Genomic DNA, 20494 nt, shown 5'->3' with positions numbered 1-20494 from the left:
TCTCCTTATACGATAGTTTTGGGAGAGTAAGTAAATGATATATAAAGAACCTAGCACCTAGGTGGCATGCAACTGTCATATTTTCTTTTCCCTTGCTCCAGGTATATGAGGAAAAATAGCAAGTTCATGAATCAGAATTAGAAATAGAAGAAACATTGTGACCGGGATAAACCATACCCTCTGGGGCTTGCAGACAGAAAGGGAATGGCTCAAGTTTAATCTGTAGTCACAGGGCTCTGGTAGTGATAATAGCAGCTAAGCTACAGCAGGCACTGTGTTTTTCACAGGATGGCCAGGAAAGCATTGCTCCCATTTCACAGATAAACAACTGTGCCTACAGTCTAGTGGGGCCCTGTGACTCACAACTGGAAATGTGCACATCTACAATGAGAACTAGATTTAATCGGGCTATTATCACACCTTCCCCTAGCCCCAGAGACACAAGGTTTGTAAGAGTCTCTGGAGCAAACCCATGAACCACATGGCATTGGATGACCCTATTTACAAACAAGCAACCGAGTTCACTGGGGGTCAACAACTTCCCTCTTCAGATGACAGTAAGTGGCAAGGTTGAAACCTCAATGCAAGTCTTTGGAGCCCAAATTCTTGTTTTTCATGCTGCCAGCAATTTCCTAACTGTATTCTATAAGGCAGAAGCATCTCAGATAATATGCACTAGATCCAACAGATCCTTGTATAAGGCCCAAGACTCCATCTCTCCTTGCACCTACACCCTTTACCATGTGGCTTTCCAATCTCCCACACCAAGGAGTGAAATCTGTCTGCACCTTTGATTCTAGGCTAGCCTTGGGACTGGCTCTGGCCAGAATGAGGGGTAGACACAAGGTACCCTTCCCAAGCATGAGCCAGGAAGCCCTGGTGCACTTCTCCTGTTCTCTTTGGAAATTTTGCCAGGTGGAGAATCATACAGCACATGGAAGGATACCCGGGTGGCTCAGCCAAGGCCATCCCAGCCAAGCAACCCCAAAACTTCATGACAGCCCAGCCAACATCAGCTGAGTGGACGCTACACAAAGTACACCAAGCCCAACTTACATCAGCAGAACCACCATGGAACATGAAAAGCAGTAAATTGCTCTAAGTCTATAGATTTGGGGATAGTCTGTTAGCTAATATAACATGTTCATAGCTATATTGATTATAAAGTTACAAAGACTTGGAGAGTCTTTTCTTTTTTCACATAAAATGCTGCTTAACCAAATGATCTGTATGTTTTTCTACCTACATAAAATTTGGCATAACCCAAAGATTTTGACACTTTAAGCAATAAATTGGGGAACTACTCAAGAAGGGTATAAGAATCTCTGTACCCACTCCAGTGTTCTAATCTTTAGCAAGCAATGAATGTGTTCCATGGTGTTATTAAGAAGTAAAAGAAAAGCACACACACCAAAGTCCTATTGGGAACTCTGACTCAAATGGCAAGATTTGGAACTCATTTATTTTCTGCCACCTCCACCCTGTTCCAAAAAGATTTAGTGCATTTATAATGATGCATAAAATACAGCAGATATATTAGAATGAGGTGAGAGAAATGAAGAGGAGGCTAAGAATCAAGCAGGGAAAAACCCCCAGAAACCAGGATCTACAGAGTGATGACTGCCTGGAATGGTTCCTTGCCCTTTTGCCTGTACCCACCCTCTTGCAGGGGGAGTAGCCAGTTTTTCTTGGAGCTCATTCACAGGCGCAATGTGTTCCTCTGGGGAATGGAGTCTCTCTTCCCACTGGGCTTGGACTTTGATGAGTTAGCCTGGAACTCCTCAGAAATATCAGAGACAGGAAAGATGAGTAGAGAAGAAGACTTAGAATCTGATGATACAATCTGATGACAGTGTTGAACCCTTGGGACCAGCCCTGCTCTTACAATAGCCAACAAATTCTCTGTCAGATGTAGGCCTGCTTTGTCTGAGTTTGCTGCTCAATTTAAAAGTCCATTGTACTTTGGGGTGGGGCTGTAGTTCAGTGGAAGAGTGCTTGCCTAGCACAGGTTCAATCCTCAGCACCACATATAAATAAATAAATAAATAAAGCTATAAAAAAAAAGTGCACTGTACTTTGATGCATAACTAAATAAAACCAAAAAAATTAAAAAAAAAAAAAAAGTTCTGGGGCTGGGGTTGTGGCTCAGTGGTAGAGCACTCACCTAGCATGTACAAGATGCTGGTTTAATCCTCAGCACCGCATAAAAATAGATAAATAAAATAAAAGTATTTTTAAAAGTTCTAACTATGACAACATACATTTCAAACTGTCTTTCTACAAGCCCACAGAAAGAGGAAGACTTGGTGGGTTGTAACATTCACTGTGTTCCTGAAAAGAAACTGTCCAAGAGATTCACCTCTTTTCCTAGAACTAAGGTCCAGAAAGAAACCTTCCCAGAAGGTCATCATACAGATTTTAAATTATGCAATACAATATCACTCAACAAAACAACTAACAACACCACATTTTTAATGCATTTCCTTAAAGCACACTTAATACAGGCAGAAGGTATCACAGCAATGCATAAGTTAAGCAAAGAAAAGTCTGTGTGTATACGGGAGACTTTCTGGAGAGGGAGAAATGACAACAGTACATGTACCCTCTGCTCAGATGACCTGGATTGGTCAGGAGTGCAGGCAACCTGACCTCCCAAAGCCTCTATAGATCCTCTAGCCAAGTTTTTATTAACTAAAGAGCAGTAATAAATTTGAGAATATCGTATCTTCACAGGATGGGACCTAGCACATAATTAGTGTTCAATATCTGATAAAAAAATTATTACCATCAATTATAAGCCCTTGAAATACAGCTTACTTATGTTGTCAAAATTTATGTAGAGAACCACAGAGCTACTACTACAAAACTTTTGGTGGCTCTGTGAATGGTGACTACATTGTTAATCACAGGCAGAGTAAACTTCTCTTGCAGGCATCTTTGCAGGACCAACCTATGGTAAATGTGCCAAGCACCAAAAGTCCTACAAACAGCCTTTCAGCACCCACTTCCTCTTAGCAAGCCACCTTGTGCTCTGTCAGGTACACTCTCAAATAGTTCCCCATGTTCTACACAGTTCTCCCACCCTCACCCAGCAAAAATGGCCCATGGATCCAGGGACCATTCTCTTAAACAGTGATTTTGACAAATTAATTTGAACTAAGATGCAAATACCTGACAATCTTCACGCTCTTTAAGTGACTGGAGAGACCCTTATAGATCTTTGAATCAAATGTCTTCATTTTACAAGTGAGAAATCTGAATCCAAAGAAGTCAATGTATCAAAGTGACATACTGTTAGAGATGTCATATAAAAGAATACTTAATGAGCCACCTTTCCCAGAGACTGCATTTTGACAAGCACCATTCTTCCTTGACCAAAATGATAAGGAAGTGGAAATTTCAAGTGCTTACAGACTGGTACATTCATTTTGAGGTCTATGAGACTTCTAGGAACTCAAAACATCTATGCTTACAGGGCCCCTAAGGCAAATGATTCAACAGTGTCCATATGTTTCACTGAACATGAAATAAAGGAATAAGTTCTAGAAAATAATCTTCCCCAAAATACTTTGCAGATTATCTTGTCTCATGATCTTCCCTGAATGAGTCATCTCAAAATGCAGCTCAGACCTGCAAATTTAGATATCTAAAATCATCAGTGTTCTGATTACCCTGAACTGTCCTTATTCTTTCATTATACCATCCCCAAATTCCAGACTGATATCACATTTACTAAAGGCCACTGAGTTGGAAGATAAAACATAAAATACTTTCTTTCATAATTAATTTTCTCTTTCTGACATCAGAAAGTCTCTGCTTCAAACTCTCAGGTCAATCAAACAGTATGTAAGAATTCATGAGTGACACTCATGCTTTCTTATATCCAGTCAGAGAAGACTAGTTAATCCTGCACAAGGGCAAGGCCCCTATGAGTCACTGCTATTCTCCTACCTTAGTAGCTATTCCATTTGAACGAGCAGCAACATCACCTGGAATGCTTCTTTAGCAGTTTCCGTGGTCACTCCAGAGTTCCCCACTTGGTAGGTCTCTGAGGGCCAGGACTCTGCATTCTTAACAAACACTTCAAAAGGATCCAATGCCAGTGTCCAACACTGCCTTCCACAGCACTGAGCAGTACTGGCTTTCCATGGTGCCAATTTGATTATTTTGCTAATTTGGAGGGAGTTGTTTACAAGTGTTTTCTTTTCTTTTTTTTTTTTTTTTTTTTAAAGAGAGAGAGAGACAGAGAGAGAGGGAATTTTAATATTTTTTTTTTTAGTTTCCGGCGGACACAACATCTTTGTTTGTATGTGGTGCTGAGGATCGAACCCGGGCCGCACGCATGCCAGGCGAGCGCGCTACCGCTTGAGCCACATCCCCAGCCCCCAAGTGTTTTCTTATAAAACATAATACTGGCCATATGCTTGTAACTGATATACATACATAACTACACATGCATGCATATATGTCAATTATACAACCTCCCAGAACCACAACCACTAAAGTCTTGGACCTAGAGAAGGGGATCCAGGAGTTTGAACCACATGAAATATTGCCAATATTCAACCTTTTTTAATTTATAGAAAATGAGTTCATGCAGCTAAACCTACAACCTGCATGGAATGGCTGTTACAATACACACAGCCAGTCACTTCAAGAAGCCCCCCCTCATGCCATGCACTTCAGTGTTTACATTATACCTGCAAGGTGTTTTTCCAGAAAAGACAACCAAAGCTCAGTGAAATGAAATAATGCACCAAGGCCACACAGTTACTCAGAAGTAGAAACAATTCTAAACCAAGAAGGTGATCAGACCAGGATATTCTGCCTTTCTGTCTGCGCCCTAGGGCCCCCAATACTGCCTGGACCTCCACAGATTCCTGTCTCTTTCTCCCTGGAGAGGCCACACCCACAATCCCCTAAGGGTCAACAACAAAGGATCCCTAACAGTCAGGCTCTCAGGGCTCTCTGCCCTCTGAGCATTGCTTGAAAAAAAGGGAGAGGCTCTTTAAAAACCCACATAAGATGCAAATGGAAACTGACAGTGAGACTAGAGAAAAAACTTCCATAACATAATGTCTGTGCTCAGAACAGGATACCCTCAAAATCTGGCACTTTGGTCTGCTAAGTACTGTAACTAATGGACAATAGAAGACCTAGATTTCAGAAGTGGGGTCTCTCTGCACTTCTGCTTCCTGCCTTTCTCCCTCAAAGCAAGTCAGAGAAACCAGAATTCCTCTTCCCCAAGGCGAGCCACAGAAACTAGAACCTCTCTCCCCAAATCTCCTCAAATCCCCAAATCTCTCCCCAAAGGTCACTCTCTTCCTTCTCCACCATCATTTGGAGGGGTCCTACCACATACCTGCAGGAAGGAATGCCACACAGGCCAAAAAGAATCTGAACAGACCGGTCCTGCTGCATTTCCCATCACCATCCATTACTATTAGATCAGACCATCCATTGAACTGCAATTCTACAAGACATCCATTCCTCAGCAAAAAACAGGCAGTTTTCTCTGGGTCTTCATTGCCAAAGGCTCTCTTGTCCCCTCAAACTTTAAGTCAATAAATGTGTGATGCTCTTCTCCTCTTAACATGTCTTTTGTTATGGAAGTATCTTCCATGACTTCTGTGCCACACCTTTCCGCCCCTGGAGTCTACACATGACACAATGCCAACTGATACCTGTGCCCTGACTCACTGCGGAAATTTCACACCATACTCAGCAGTCAAGCTTCAAAAGTCAAGGAAGTAGAAAACACAGTTTATGAGATTGTTGTCAAAGTTGCCTTTTTTTATTAAGTTTTATCACCTGGGAGGAACCCACTGAATGAAAAGCAAGGAGAGCATGCCTGCTACAATAAAGATGAGCCCGACGTTATCAAGCTGCCATCTGAGCTCCGGGTAGGTGTAATTAATTTCATTCTATATCTGAAATAAAAGGCAGCAGAGACAGTATATATTATTCTCTATGATGGAACCCGCTTGTGGTGATATCACAGTTCCTTTAATATCCCGATGACTAAATCAAATCCTCCTAGAATAGAATCATGATAAATCTGCTGCACACTAAAACTCATTTTTTAGTGATCAGTATTATATCAAAATTCTATTTTATAGCAACAACTGACTTATAATTCTTATATGAGATGAAATTACAGGCTTACATATTTAAATAACAGTTTTCCCTTTAAATTTAGTGACTGAGTCCCTGTTCACCCGAAAAATGCACAGGACAATAAGTCCACACCTGGTTCTTATTGTTAAGGTTTTGGAAAATGCTTTTTAAAAGTCACAATGGATAGAAAGGAGAAAAAAAAATCAGTAAGCTTAAGTAATTTGGTATTTTTCCTCTCCAAGGGAACTTTACTCACTAATACTCATTCATTCAACAAGTATTATTGAGTACTACATGCTAGTCAGCAATTTGACTTTGTACATCATCAGTACTTTTTTTAAAGGAATACTTAATTCTATACCTAGGCAGAATATGAGGCTTCAATTTCAAGTATTTGGTTATTACATGAGGTAAAGTTCTTCAAGTTATTCAAAACCAAGAAGAAAGTTCAAATATGAGGCTCCAATAAAACAGATTTTCCATAGGGTGTGGTTTTTCAGATCACAAAAGATTTCCTTTTCCCTCTGTCTCAGGCCCGCCTGTGAACCCATTGTGATCCCACAGCAAGAAGCAGGGAGATGCAGGAGGCCTCTGACTTCCAGGGGAACCCAAACTAAAACATATTCTTTTCATTGTATGCAATAAATCTGCTTTCTGCATATTGAATAGGAGAAAAAGATTAAAATGAATATTCACTCATCTGAAAACAAACTGATGCTCTATAAGCTTTTATGCTTTGCAGCCCATAAAAAGTAAATGCTTTGCTTCGGCTTAGGCAGTTGCACGTTGAGATAAATCATTGTTAAACAGTAGCCTGTTCCTTCCCGGGAGATTCTAAAACCTTAGCAGTTGTGACAAGTCTCTAGATTCTTCACTCTCTTCAATTGCTCCTATGTGTCCTCAATCTTCAGTCTTTTAGCCTGTGATGCCATTTCCCTCCCCAGAGCCCCAGTCCTGGTAAACCACAGCCTGCTTCCATGGGGTTCCAAGCCAGGGCCCAACATTTGTGCTCCACAAAAAAGTTCAATACCTCATTAGTCTGCTGAGTTTAAAGAAGGGAAAAAAATGACTGAATCAGATTTCCATGCAAATTCTAATGATTTCTTGAATTATATACTTAAATCCTCAGTGTCAGAGAAGTAATCTCTTACAGATGTCAACACAGTGTATATATATATATTTACTGCTTCCTAAAGATTGTCCACACCTACACAAAGCCATTCACTCCACTGCTTTTGCTGGTCTACCACAAGAGGAAACCAGAGGTGAACATGAACTCCTACTTGGTCAGCAAATAAAGACTACCTATTCTCATTCTAACCCTGTCTTATAGACTAGCAGCAACATATTATACAGCCAAAAAAGAAAAGAAAAAAATGAGTAAGATTATTGCAGAGGAGTGTAAAGTTGTATTTGGGTGAGTGCTGAATTACAACAAACTATACCATAGTTAGTACTAACAGAACTACGGCTTTCACTAAAGAATTTAATTATACAATTAGGAGTTGGAGATACACATACAAACAGTTGAGGTCCACTGGCATCCCATTCTTTAGCTGTTAATGAATCAAGTTCAGAAAGTCTTCTATGGAAAAGGCCAGACCTTTCCTGGCTCAGGCAGGTGGGTTTAGGGATGCAGCTACACCTAGTGATCAGCTTTGGATGACAGCAGAAGGAACAGGCAGCAGGAGGCTAGCCGGCCTGTGTCAAGCACTCTGAAACAATTTCTCTCTCAAAGTCTCAGTCTTGCTGAATGCATTTCAGGTAAATCCATTAAATGAACAACAAAATCAATTTTATTTATCCAGAGTGTTAAGTGACAGAGATGCCGTAACACTCTTTTGTGGCTAACAGAAAAACGGGGCTCTAATTCAGGCTGTACGTTGTTAGTACTTTGGACGTGAAATGAAAAATCCTTTATTTTTTTATCTGGAAGAGTATATTTCCAAAGTTTCATATTTCCATGTTAAAACTCCAACTCTTATACAAATTAATTTTTCCAGTCTTTCCTAAAAAATGTCCCTGTTTCCTTATGTTTGAGTAGATCTAGAAATTCTTAATAGATGGGCAACTTTTCAAAGTGTGTCAACTACGTCTTCCTTATCTTTGCCTATTTCTACATCATTAATGGGATTTATAAACAGTAATTGAGAAAAAAATATTAACTTGATCTAAAGGCATTATTTCATTTCATTTTACTTTTAAAAAAATATTTTATTAGTTCTTAGTGGACCTTTATTTATTTTTATGTGGTTCTGAAAATAGAACCCAGTGCCTCACACATGCTAGGCAAGCCCTCTACCACTAAGCCACAACCCCAGCCCTAAAGGCATTATTTTAATAAGCACATTGGGTTACACCATTATTCCAACAACTCAAAAAATATCTTCTAGCTGGGCTCAGTGGAGCACATCTGGAATACCAGAGGCTCTAGGGGCTAAGACAGAAGAATCACAAGTTCAAAGACAGCCTCAGCAACTTAGCAACACCCTGTCTTAAAATAAAAAAAGAAGAAAAACTAGGGATGTGGCTCTGTGATTAAGCACCCCTGGGTTTAATCCCTGGTACCAAAAAGAAAAAAAAATTCTATACCAAGTATCAATGTGGAGAAATTTCCAATAAATATTACATCAAATTTTAATTAGAATTTTATACTCACTACAGGAAGCTTTTTGTATTATAGTTTCACAACTGGTTGAATCAATATCTTCCTCAGGGAAGACTATTGTTCAAAGTACTATACTAGTGGTCTCATCTAAGTCACAGCACAATCACATGGCCATTTCCAGAATTCTGTCAGTGCTTGTCAAGAGGGCAATCGGTGAATGAATGAACGCACATTCTCTTTTTACCCTTGTCCTCTTTTGGCTCCGATGAAGGGAGTCTGATAATTAAGGGTTCATACAACAGTGTAAACTATCCCTGACTTCTTAAATTATCCCTGACTTCTCAAACTTCGAGGCACCTCAGAATCACCTGGAGGGCTTGTTTTAACAGAGTGCGAAGACTCGTACCTACAGTTTTGGACTCAAGACCAGAAAATCTGCAGGTTTCACAGCCTCCTAACAGATATTGCTGTTGCTGGCCCAAAACCCACTTTTAGAACAACAGCTCTTCAAAGCATGGACACAAACCAAGGAGATGCTACTGGTCCCTACTCTAAGGTGACAGGACATCAGAATCACTGTCCCTGGCCCTGGGCAGCAATATCTGTAAGGAGGACTCCATGTGATCCTTGTGCCCACTGTTTCGAGGTGGACAGGGGCAAACCCAGTTTCCCATCAACACTGGCCCAGTAACCCTGACCTTCCTAAGAGCCACCAAAAACTGCCAAGGTACATGATCTACTTACAAAATTGTCACCAAGGAGGGCTTCAGAGCTGAGTCCCTTGCCTGCTAGTATCTGCAAAGCTTGTCTCACTAAAGTATACGGTTCTTTTCTACTCACACTGTTTTCTTTTTTTCTCTTCTTTCACACACCCATTCCCTTAATTATGCCCTGGCCTTGCCAGCTGCCCCCTCTCACCCGCTCCAATGGGGAGGGGGATGAATTATGGACTAGGAAGCTGGGTGACTAAATCTTTCCTCCTCCCCACCCAACACAGCCCTGTTTATTTTTCTCTGCTAGGTTTTTCATAGCTACAGCGTAAACTAAGGCTTTCTGATGACTAAACTACAAACCACCACAATATTTTAGGAACCTGAGAAACTGCATCCCCTTCTAAAGGAAGGCTTGTAGTATTGTGGATCTTTTAAAAGTACTTCATTAGTGAGTTAGACATTCATAATTAAACTATCCCTGATTTATAAAATAAGACTGTGGATATGTTCTATGCTATATTCATTAAAGTATAAGCACACTGAGATGTGAAACTGTAAATAAGTTGTAGAAAAATTGGTTTTAAAAGACTGGAATCTTAGAATAAAGTAGAGTGAATGATAGACATCACCCTTAAAGACAAAAACTTTACATTTAGAGAAATGTTGGAAACATTAAAATGTCATTAAAATGCTTGACCTCCTAACTGGAAACTATGCTCCAGAATACTTAGATAATCCATGTTCATTCTAGGAAACTTAATAAAATCTCCAACAAAAACTGAAAGGAAACCATACTTACTCCAAAACATAGTTCCTTCATCAAATTAGATACTTAGTCTAACAGTTCCAAGAATGCATTAAGCTCTATGAAAAATTTAAAGTCACTGACTTATAGAGAATTGTTCCAGAAATGCCCAAATTCCCAAACGAACATTTCCCAGATATATGCTTCATTTGTTCAAGGTTTAAATAACCTGAGGACATGATTCAAAGTACTTGTTTTTTGAGGAAAGTTCATTTAGAATTATTCAAGTTGTATACACACTTATCTATATATCATTACATGCAGGAACTTCCTATGTGAAAAACTGTAAAATAATCCCATACTAAAACATATAATTTTCGAGATCAGAACAATTTATTGTGCTCAAGCAATTCTTTACAAACACATAACACTAAGAATGTCACAGTAATTTCCTGGCATATTTCTTTCAGGCTTGCTGATTTAAACTTGAAGTATTTGCTTCCTATCAATTATCTAGTGCACGCACCACAAAAATGTAAAATGTCATGACTGTAGTTATCTGAAAAAGAAAAATTAAATCAGAATGCTAAACAAATCTATCTCCACTCTTTTAATGGACTCTTTACAAAGTCTGTGTTATGCAATAATTTTAGGCTTATAAAAGAATTGCAAAAACAGTACAAAGAGTTCAAATACACCCTTTTCATAGCTTCCCCCAGTGTTAACATCTTACATTAGCACAGCAGAGTTAACAGAAATAAGACATCAACAGGATGTATCCAGAAGATACAAAGCTATTAACTGAGCTACAGACTTTATTCAAGGTCTGGGATGTAGCTTAGTAGTACAGCACTTGCCTAGCATGCAAGAGGTCCTGGGTTGCATACCCAGGACTAAAGGGAAAAAAAAAAAAAAATATATATATATATATATATATATATATATATATATATATATATATATATATTTCTCCAGTAGAGACCCAAATTCACAAGGTTATCCTAAGGTTTAAGGTTTAATCTATGAACTAAATGCTTAACAGAACTTAAAACAACAGTCACATTACAAGGTAGAACTAAACACTTCATCATATAACATATATTACAACTTGACTTTTAAGAAATGGGTCAAAACGAAATAATTTGCCAACTCTCTGAATTCTTACCATGGAGAGAGAAGTTTAAGCAAAAGTAAAATGACTTAACTTTCTTGCTCAGGTCTTATGTGCTTTGTATAAGTTATGTTTAATTAATATTCAAAGCCTTGGAAACGAAGTGAAATGGGATAGTCTACATAACAAGTTAAATACTATAAAGATTTTTAAGTTAAATGTTTACAGTTGATAAAGTCCTCCTGGGTCAAAATCTTAATTCTTTCCTCTTTCAATGAGTTTAGCACTCTGTTTCTGATGTCTGGAATCCAAAAGATGTCTAGTCCACCTCTTGAAATGATTCACTAACAATCTTCATTTCAAACCCATCCCAGAGGAGGCCAGGACAGCACTGCTGAAGGGGCACAGCAAGGTGTCTTACGCATAAATCTCAGTTAAACAAGAAACTCCCAAGTACATAAACTTCATGGTTTAGTCTATTAGGTGATCTCCAGGGAAGCCCCACAGGGAAAATGTAAGCCAAATGTAACTTTTAACAATCACTCCTCTCCTTCCTTTTATACCAGTCAATTCACACACATACCAAAAGTTTGCATATAATCCAGATTCACATTAGTAATGTATTAAATAGTGAGTGCCTGTGAGTGCTAAGGCCCTGTGTTAAGTGTGATATGGGGAACCAAGAAAGAAAAAAAAAATCGATTTTGCCCTCAAGGAGCTTTCAATCTGACTCCTCTGCTTCCAAAATCTATTCCTACATTAGATGAAAAGTAGCCAACTATTGCCCTTTCCAGAAGAATCCTAAATTAAAAGAAATGTGTCAGTGTTACCCAGAGCATCAGAATTAACTTTCCCAAACATACGAAATAATAAAACTTAACTTTTGCAAAGCATGAAGTGCCTTGAACCTGTACGAACTAAAATGCAAAGTGAAGGGGAAAAAGTGTAATGAACTGCAATATCTCTGATCCTTGCACACATGAAATCTGCAAATTCAAATTTTAAATCTCAACTTTGCTAAGCAATCATTTGGATATACCCCTTCATTTCCCTTTTATGCACTAACATACCAGGATAACACTGATTTTCAAAATAAAAAAAGAAGAAACACTCTAGTTAATGGTATAATTCAAACAAATAAAAATATACATTTCCTTCAAAAGAAAAATCAGGCTAAATTTTGTAAAAGTCTATTTGGGCTTGACTGATCATTTAAATTAGCCTTAACAAGGACATAGGTCAGTGCCACAAAGTCTAAATGAGCCTTATAAAGATTCCTTTCCAGAGCTGGGGTTGTGGCTCAGCGACAGAGCGCTCACCAAGCACATGCGAGGCCCCAGGTTCCATCCTCAGCATGACATAAAAATAAATAAATATAGGTATTGTGTACAACTACAACTAAAACATAAATATTTTTAAAAAATTTCTTTCCACCTCCTTGCATACAATTTAAAAATTCATTCCAATGATATATAACATAGCTTCAATTTAAACAAATACAGGCAGAGAGTTACAGATGTTAATACAATGAAAACACCACTAAGACCCTCAAAATTGGCTTCTAATGCTAATGAGTTACTAGACTTCCAAACTGGCAAGTGCAGGCCGAAATCTACATCCAATCAGACAGTCATGTAATGTTACATTAAAATCTTTGCAGCACGTGCAATTATCAGCTAAGGAAAAATTAAACACGGGGAAGGGTATTTCTCTTCAAGTTAATTGTTTGGGTTTCTTTCAAAGCTCAGGGCAATCAGCTATCTACGAGCTCCACTCCATCTCTGTCCCCTAGTCAGGGTCAGGGGTCCTGCAGCTCAGCAACATGCAAGACACAACAGAAGACTAACAGCAAAGGGTCTTGGACTCCAGGAAAGTAAAAATTGATGTTTTCATGCGCCAGAGTGCCAAATGCCTTTAATGTTTAAAATGTGCCTTTCGCTTTTAATGAAAGTCTCCATCAAAAAAAAAAGTGTCCAACTTACTCATTCCTCCCGAATAAACATAGAAACCTATTCTGCAAACCAAGTGTAAGGCCAAATAGCGGGAGGAGGTGGTTATTATTAAAAGAAAAAAAAGAAAGTCCGCCCCCACCGCTGTGCACGGACTTTAATGAAGCTCATTTAATAAGCATGGGAAAGAGTAAAGATGTTGCCAGCATTTGCCCATCCACGTGGGTCCTCCAGGTACAAAAAGGGGATCCTGGAGGTAAACCCTGGAACACCGTGCTAGGTTTGGCCTTGCCCCTGACCCCCATCTCGGGTTGAAGATCCTCTCTCCACGAAGGAGCTCTTCTGTGCTCCTAAAGCCCCAGCGCGCCCGCAAGAACATGCTTGCTCTTGTGCACACACTGCCAGTCCCCTCCTTCCACCTGGGACACCAGCGGCAGCCCGGCTGGGTTAACAAGTTGCCACTGGACGCGGCGCTCCACAAGGGGGCCGAGGATGAGGAGGGGGTGTCCTGTGCAGCGCAGGGCCTCGGAAGCCCGGGCATGGGTGGCTGTCACTTCCTCTACCTTCGCGGACACCTCTCTGGAACCGACAAGGAATGCTTATCTGGGCTCTCCCAAGACTCCGCGCTACCGCGGGGATCTACTGAGGTCGCCGGCCACCGCGGCAGGGATAGGCAGGGAGATCAGGGAACCGGGAAATCGCCCCCGGATCTGCAGTTAGATGAGGGTGATCAACGAGGGCGCAGCTGGACACTGGTGGCCCCCACCCGGCTGCTACTCCGGGTCGGAGGGGACAGCGCAGCGCCTACGCCCGGCGGCGGCTGCTGAGAACTTCAGGCAAAGTTTTCTGTTGTTCCTTTAGGAGCTGGCCAGGGACTCGAAGTGGCGGGCATCCAAACCGAGGCACTAGCCCAGGGCGCCAAGAAAGGGGCCAGGTTGGGGGACCAGGGTCCAGGACTGGTCCTAGAAGCGAGCCAGCTCCACCGGCCCGGGTGCTCGGCGCCAGCCCTCCCTTCAGGCCCCTCGCCTTGTGCCCCGCTGACCCGCAGACACGGTGCCTGACCTGCCGCGCCCCCCTGGCCGGCCCCGACGCCCTCCTCCAACTCTCCTACCCGGGAGATTTCAGCGTCTGGGACACCCCGCTCTGACTCCCCCGCCCCAGGAGTGGCTGTGCCTACCTGAAAACGTCTCCCCTGTAGCAGTTAGCAAAAGTCCAGCCAAAGTCGCCAGGCAAGTCCCAAGTCTCCTCATGGTGCTGGGTGCACGCCCGGCCGCTCCGCGGCGGTGGCGGCAGAGGGTGGGCACGCGAAGGCGGAGGGGGGACGGGAGCTGGGGCTTCCACACAGCGAGGAGAGACGCGTAAATAGCAAAGCCTTGAACCAAACCTCCAAAGTGCCAATAGTTGCAGAAGTCCGAACTCCAGCAGCTACCGGGGCGCGGGGACGGCGTCCTGGGTCGTCTTGCCCTGCTTCTGGCCCTGCTCGGCGTCTGGCACTGCTGTGAGAGGGAGCGGAGGGCGCGCCCGCGGAGCCAAAATCCTCCCTGGGTTCCGGCAGCTGCGCCCGCCGCCGCTCGCCTTCCGCTACTCGGGACCCGAGCCGCCGGCGCCGGCCGTGGCCGCGCGCGTCCTGCCCGCCGCCTCTCTGCTGGCAGCCCCAAGCCAGCCCCCGGCGGCGGCGCGCCGATGGCCGAGCCCGCGCCGGCTGCGCGCGGGGCTCTTGCTCCCCGACTGACTGGCGATGCCCCGCAGGCCGGCTGAAGGGAGCGCCCACGTCACGGCCGCCCGGCACCGCCGCGGCCCGCTAGAGGGCGTGAGCGCCCGCACCCCGCCGGCCGGTGCCCAGGCGCTTGGTGGCCGAGGCGCCTCCGGGAGCTCGGCAGGGGGTGGCCCCTTGGCCGCCGCCGCGGGTGCGGGCGTCACCCGCGCGGGGAGGAGCGGCCGCAGGGTTGCTACCCTTTGCCCCTCCTCGCCCCGACCGCGTCTTCTATTTCGGTGGTTGGCTTCGGGAGGGTGGCTGTGGAAGGGGCTGCGCCTCGTCAGAAGTTTGTCCCGGGTCACGAGCTGCGAGTAGTTTGAGAGCCGCGGGGCGGGACCAGCGGCCTGCAGCTCCGCGGGCGCGGCCAAAGCCGCTCTGTCCCGGGCGCCGGACGGCAGTGTCCGGGAGCAGGACCAGCTTCACCAGGAGTCGCAGGGCCCGCGCTCCCCGGTGTCTGCGGGAAAGGCGAGCGAGATGATCGTGGAGGTTACGGAGGGCTGCGGGCTGCTCCGTGCCGCCGGCGGAGAGAAGTTGGCGGAGGCCAGGGGAAGGAGCTGGAGCCGCCGCGCTCCAGCCTGCGCCTGGGCGGCCCCGTGGGGCACAAACGCGGCTCCCCGAGCCCCCCGCACCGGCGAAGCAGGGTGCGCTTCTATGCTGCATGGTGTCTCGGCGTCCAGTGTTGGAGCCGCGGGCTGTGATGGAAGGCGGCGGTCCCTGGGTTTGAACATAAACCGTGATTTTTGTATCTGGTGCAAAGTGCTGGCCAACAGGGGAGAAAGAAAGATGGGGAGTGAATAAAAAATGTCTTGAAATATTTTAACTTGCCATTTTGAGTCTGAGATGACTCTGAGAATTTTTTTTAAACTTCTACTGCTTCAGTAAAGGGTAAATTTTAAGCATTTTGTTTGTTATTTATTTATTTTTAATGATCCACATCTCCCTCAGAAAAAGCACATTGAACCAACTCAACAGAGCTGTAGGCTCCTGGCCTACCCACTGCAGCCAAAGAGGGCTTGGGAAGAGGTTAAATTGGAAATCAAAGTAACTGTTTGAATATCAGAATGTTCAAACTTGGCAAGAAGTCAAGTCCTTGTGGACTCCAGGGTGCTGGAGCTCTCCAGGACTGCTTCCTCCAAGAGGCATCCTCTAATCAACCCTCTTCTGCTTTATGGTACTTTGAAGACCAAATAAATATATTGACCCTCTTTCATGTTGACCAGCTCTACAGAGAGCCCCAGAACCAGCAGACAAGGATACATTGCAGGTGTCATCCTCCCAGGGTAAATTTAAAAATCCCATGATGTTTGCCTTTGCTATGGCATCCAGCACTTTCTTCCTGAATTCCACTTACTAGGTCTTTATCAGACCTGCTGTTTAAACGCTGTCTCCATATTAATAATTTTTCATCTTAATATACCTTACATCACCATGCTATTTTAGCCAAATATGTTCAGCCTTATCTTCAATGAAAAAAATGAAATTTTGAAGTCTGACAATAAGGGAAGTTTCATATTTCAAAAAAGGATCAACAAGCCAGGATGATCCAGTCTGTAACCTGGGCTTTCCATTTTGGTGAAATTGTGGCCTATACCAGAAAACAAAATTTGCTTTTTAAAGATGGTAGTGGATTTTCCAATGGAATGGTATACTAGTGAGGATCCAGATAGGAAATAAAAGCCAGTGTAGTCACGTTGCTTCTGAGTTAACTTCCTTAAGCTGGGCGAAGAGGTTAATGTCAGGATAGGATTTCATTTGCAAAGTATGTTAATTCTTTCAGTAAATAACTATTAAGGCAATACTGTTTGCCAGGCACTGTGTTAAGTGCCAGAGGTTGTCTTAGCTTGGGCTCCCACAGAAGCCGACCTTAAGGTTAGGATTTAAGTACAAGTGATTTTTTTTAATTGGTGGAGTGATTTTTATTAACTGGGAAATAAAACAAATCAACATGGGGGTTGTAAATGAGCAGGTTACTGCCCAGGACTACTGGGCTTGATCCCCTGGGAATTTTCAGGGTTTGGGAATTCCATTGCTGCTACCGCGGACTTCCCTAGTAACCTCAGGAAAATCCTGTCCCTTCCTACTGTTTCTTAAAGCTCAGCTGAGTGTCTGAATGTCAATTGTCCTTGTTCTCTGCTCTTTATGACAAGGGTAGGCTGACTGCCCTTAAGAGCCTGCCATTCACACACTCACATTTCAAAGGGCAAAGGGAGTTTACCCAGCCACAACTTCCCTTACAATCCAGACTACTACTATTTTTTTTTATTCACTCTTACAAACTGGTCAAAGCAGCCTTTGAGACCAACCAGAGACCTCTATTGAAAACTAATGGATCCTAAGGAAGGACTACTGTAGGATGCTCACAATAGGGTATTTGCTTTGGCTTGTATTTTCAGCAAGGAGATTTCTCATTTCAGTCTAACTTCATGTGACACCAGGGCATCTAAGGACAATAGTGACATTTAGACTGTGGATGGCCAGAGTTAGGGATGCTGTCAAGGAAGCCCCTAATATTGGGGTGGCTTGGGGAAGAGTTAGGGAAGGAAGACCATATGTCTAAATTTTATCAAGATAGTAAACTACTATATATATTCTTATATTTTGATAAGAATCAAATTATAAGATATTTTTAAAACAGTTTTCTTTTGGGGGGGGTATTCTTGAGGGGGAAGAGTTGCTAGGAATTGAACCCAGGGCCTTGACCATGCTCAGAACTGACTAGCATGAAACTGTACCCCCAGCCCTTACTATAGTTTTTATGTCACAGAAAGTCAACAAAACATTGAAGACAACAAACTACATTATTATGCATATCTAGATTTACTGTTAAGAAACAGTCTGGATATATAGACAAGTAATGCATACATAATTCATATATTATGGCATATATATTCCAGAAAATTGGTATATTCCAATTTTATTTTAGTGAAATCACCAACTAGGTTGTTATAATTAAGATTTTCACATAATGTGCATTCTATTAACAACAAGGATCTAAAGCTATGTGTCTGTACGCCTAGTAGCACCTAGCCACTTTCAGTTTTGTCACCTAGTGGTACCAGCTACATTTCCAGTGCTCAGGAAAAACATATGGGCCAATGGCTGTCCAGCAGAAAACATTTTCATTACCATAACTGTGATCTAAGAGATTAGTGTATTCAAATTATACAAAATCTGAACATGTATTTTCAAAAAAAGTCAATTTTTTTAAATTAGAAAATTATAATTACCTCATATATTTGAAATTTATCTTTCTTCAAATGATTTGGAGTGATCTATTAAAATTCACAATCAAAATACAAATTATGATTAAATTCCATCATTTAAATAAATTATATATATATATATATATATATATATATATACATATATATATATATATATATATATATATATATATTTTTTTTTTTTTTTTTTTTTTTTTTAATTTTAAGGCAGGCTCTCACTAAGTTGCTTAAGGACTTGCTAAGTGGCTGAGACTGGTCTTGAATTTGCAGTCCTCCTGCATTTGGAGTTGCTGGGATTACAGGCATGCACCACCATGACCACCTTAAATAAAAAAAATTTAAACCTTAAATTGTTTCATATTTGAAAATTTAATTATACCTTATCCAAATTTAAATAAAATATAAACCTATCAGCAATGCTCCCACTGAGTCCACCCAGCTGCCAATGTAACAAATCAGTATCCTGTTTCCTCTGTTATTACTACATAGCTACCATTTTAACAGTGGAGTTCATTATTTAACTTTATAAAATACTCCTCAATGACCACATTCAACTAAACACAAATATATAATAATGTGTGACTTTCTCCAGACCCACGAATTGGATCATTAAAAGAAATGAGGAAATGGGTGTTTGGTATTACTGGGAAATAACACCCATTACCTAAAACTAAAATCTTCTTGCTATCTAAAAGGAAGGATTTGACTTCAAATCAGTGTCCTCCACCATTACGTCATGCATGCACCAAGGAGCGCCCATCTTCCCTGTCACCAGCATCATGTCCTATAAGCCAGATGCTGGGTGCATTTGCCTTTTGTTTTAAGGACATGGGGCAAAGTTGGGGTGAAGTATTTTCTAGGGCCTGAACAGAGCCAATATTTGGGTCACATTTTATGATCTCTCAGTATGAAGCGCCAGACCCCTAGTGACTGAGGCAACCACATGTTCCTAAATAAATATTTTTACAGGTTTGTGATACTTGGGTTCTCCAAGGCCCAGGCCACGGCAGGAGCCCCTTTCGCCCAGTTTTTGCAGAACTGCTGGCTGTGCCTATGTAGTGATAAAGCCTTTGTCAACAGTAGCTGTTTCTGATTTTGATCTCAAACCCATTAAAATAAGTAAATTAAAAAATGAAAACTGATCTGACCAAAACCCATCCCTCACATCCTAAATGTTATGTTGAATTTGGAGGTTAACCACATGCAGAGAAGTTCCTTAAGCCATGGAAAATATCACCTCACCTGCCAGAGAGCATAGAGGGAAAGGATTATTTAAATACCTCCAAAACCACTTAATGGGCACTGTGGTGATCCAGTGGAAATGGAAAAGATCGTCATTGTTTTCATTACTCATGTGTTCTTATCTAGGCCTTGCTGAGATTACGACTTCCCATTTTTAAATGTGTGTTGGGATCATGAAAATGTTTTCTAAGATAATAAATGGAAAATGGAAATAAGCATCCCTGTATAGGTTTCCACAATGAGGCATTCTCTTCTATTGATCAAGAAAAATATGTTTGGGGGGAGGGAGGAAGGGAGGACGGATGGACTTGAATTCAAAGTCCAATTCAATATGAACCCAAGTGTGCGGGTAAAATGAGTTCATTTCCACTTCCTGGATTGTAGAAGTGGTATTAGATGCGAAAGCTCTGTGTAAACTCAGGCATTGAGCAAACGTGATTATTTATTATGTTGATTAAGCTAAGCTTTATGTGAGCAGTGCCCCTCACTCCTGCCTGTTCTGCTTCTAATTTTCTTTATTTTAAAGACCTGTGTGAGCTGTGGGACAGCAGAAATACTTGGCTGAGTGACATGCATATCCCCAGACTCAAACACACACCTTATACATTTGGGGGTATCTATATATTTTTGTGGTGCTGGGTGGACCCAGGGTCTCATGAACACTCAGCTTTACCACTCAGCTCCACCCCTAACACCTAATATCAGATAGAAGAGGAGCAAACAGAACTTTCTACCCAGAACTTCATTTCTCAGCTTCACTCTCCTTTGAATGTTGTCTTGGTCCTCTTCCTGGTACCACTTTACCAAATACCGGTTAAGTTGAAAAGACATTTATTTTGGCTCATGCTTTTGGAGTGCAAGTTCACGAGGCTGGTGATGGTTTTACTGGCAGAGCTCTGAGGTAGAACAGGGCATCATATGACAAGAGACAAAGTGTTTGTGTACATGTGTGTCTCGTCTGGTGTCCCCTTGTAAACCACCACCCCTATGACCTTGCCTAAACTCAATCCCTTTCCAAAGGCCCCACCT

At 42.1% G+C, this 20494-nt stretch overlaps 1 protein-coding gene across 4 annotated transcripts in view; it reads right to left on the bottom strand.

Annotated features, from left to right (window-relative positions):
* The window catches only part of Ptprm (protein tyrosine phosphatase receptor type M), an 828844-nt gene extending 813884 nt beyond the window's left edge, over window positions 1-14960 (bottom strand). For all 4 annotated transcript variants that reach the window (XM_071602455.1, XM_071602456.1, XM_071602457.1 and 1 more), the window contains exon 1: window positions 14421-14960. In XM_071602455.1, coding sequence (XP_071458556.1) covers window positions 14421-14493 — 73 coding nt within the window. In that variant the 5' untranslated portion in view covers window positions 14494-14960. The remainder of the gene's footprint in view (window positions 1-14420) is intronic.
* Between the last annotated feature and the right edge of the window lie 5534 nt (window positions 14961-20494).

Source organism: Marmota flaviventris, chromosome 16 (assembly GCF_047511675.1).
Source record: "Marmota flaviventris isolate mMarFla1 chromosome 16, mMarFla1.hap1, whole genome shotgun sequence".
Classification (NCBI taxonomy): domain Eukaryota; kingdom Metazoa; phylum Chordata; class Mammalia; order Rodentia; family Sciuridae; genus Marmota; species Marmota flaviventris.
The sequence above is the reverse complement of the archived record's forward strand: the minus strand, read 5'-3'. Positions and strand labels throughout refer to the sequence as shown.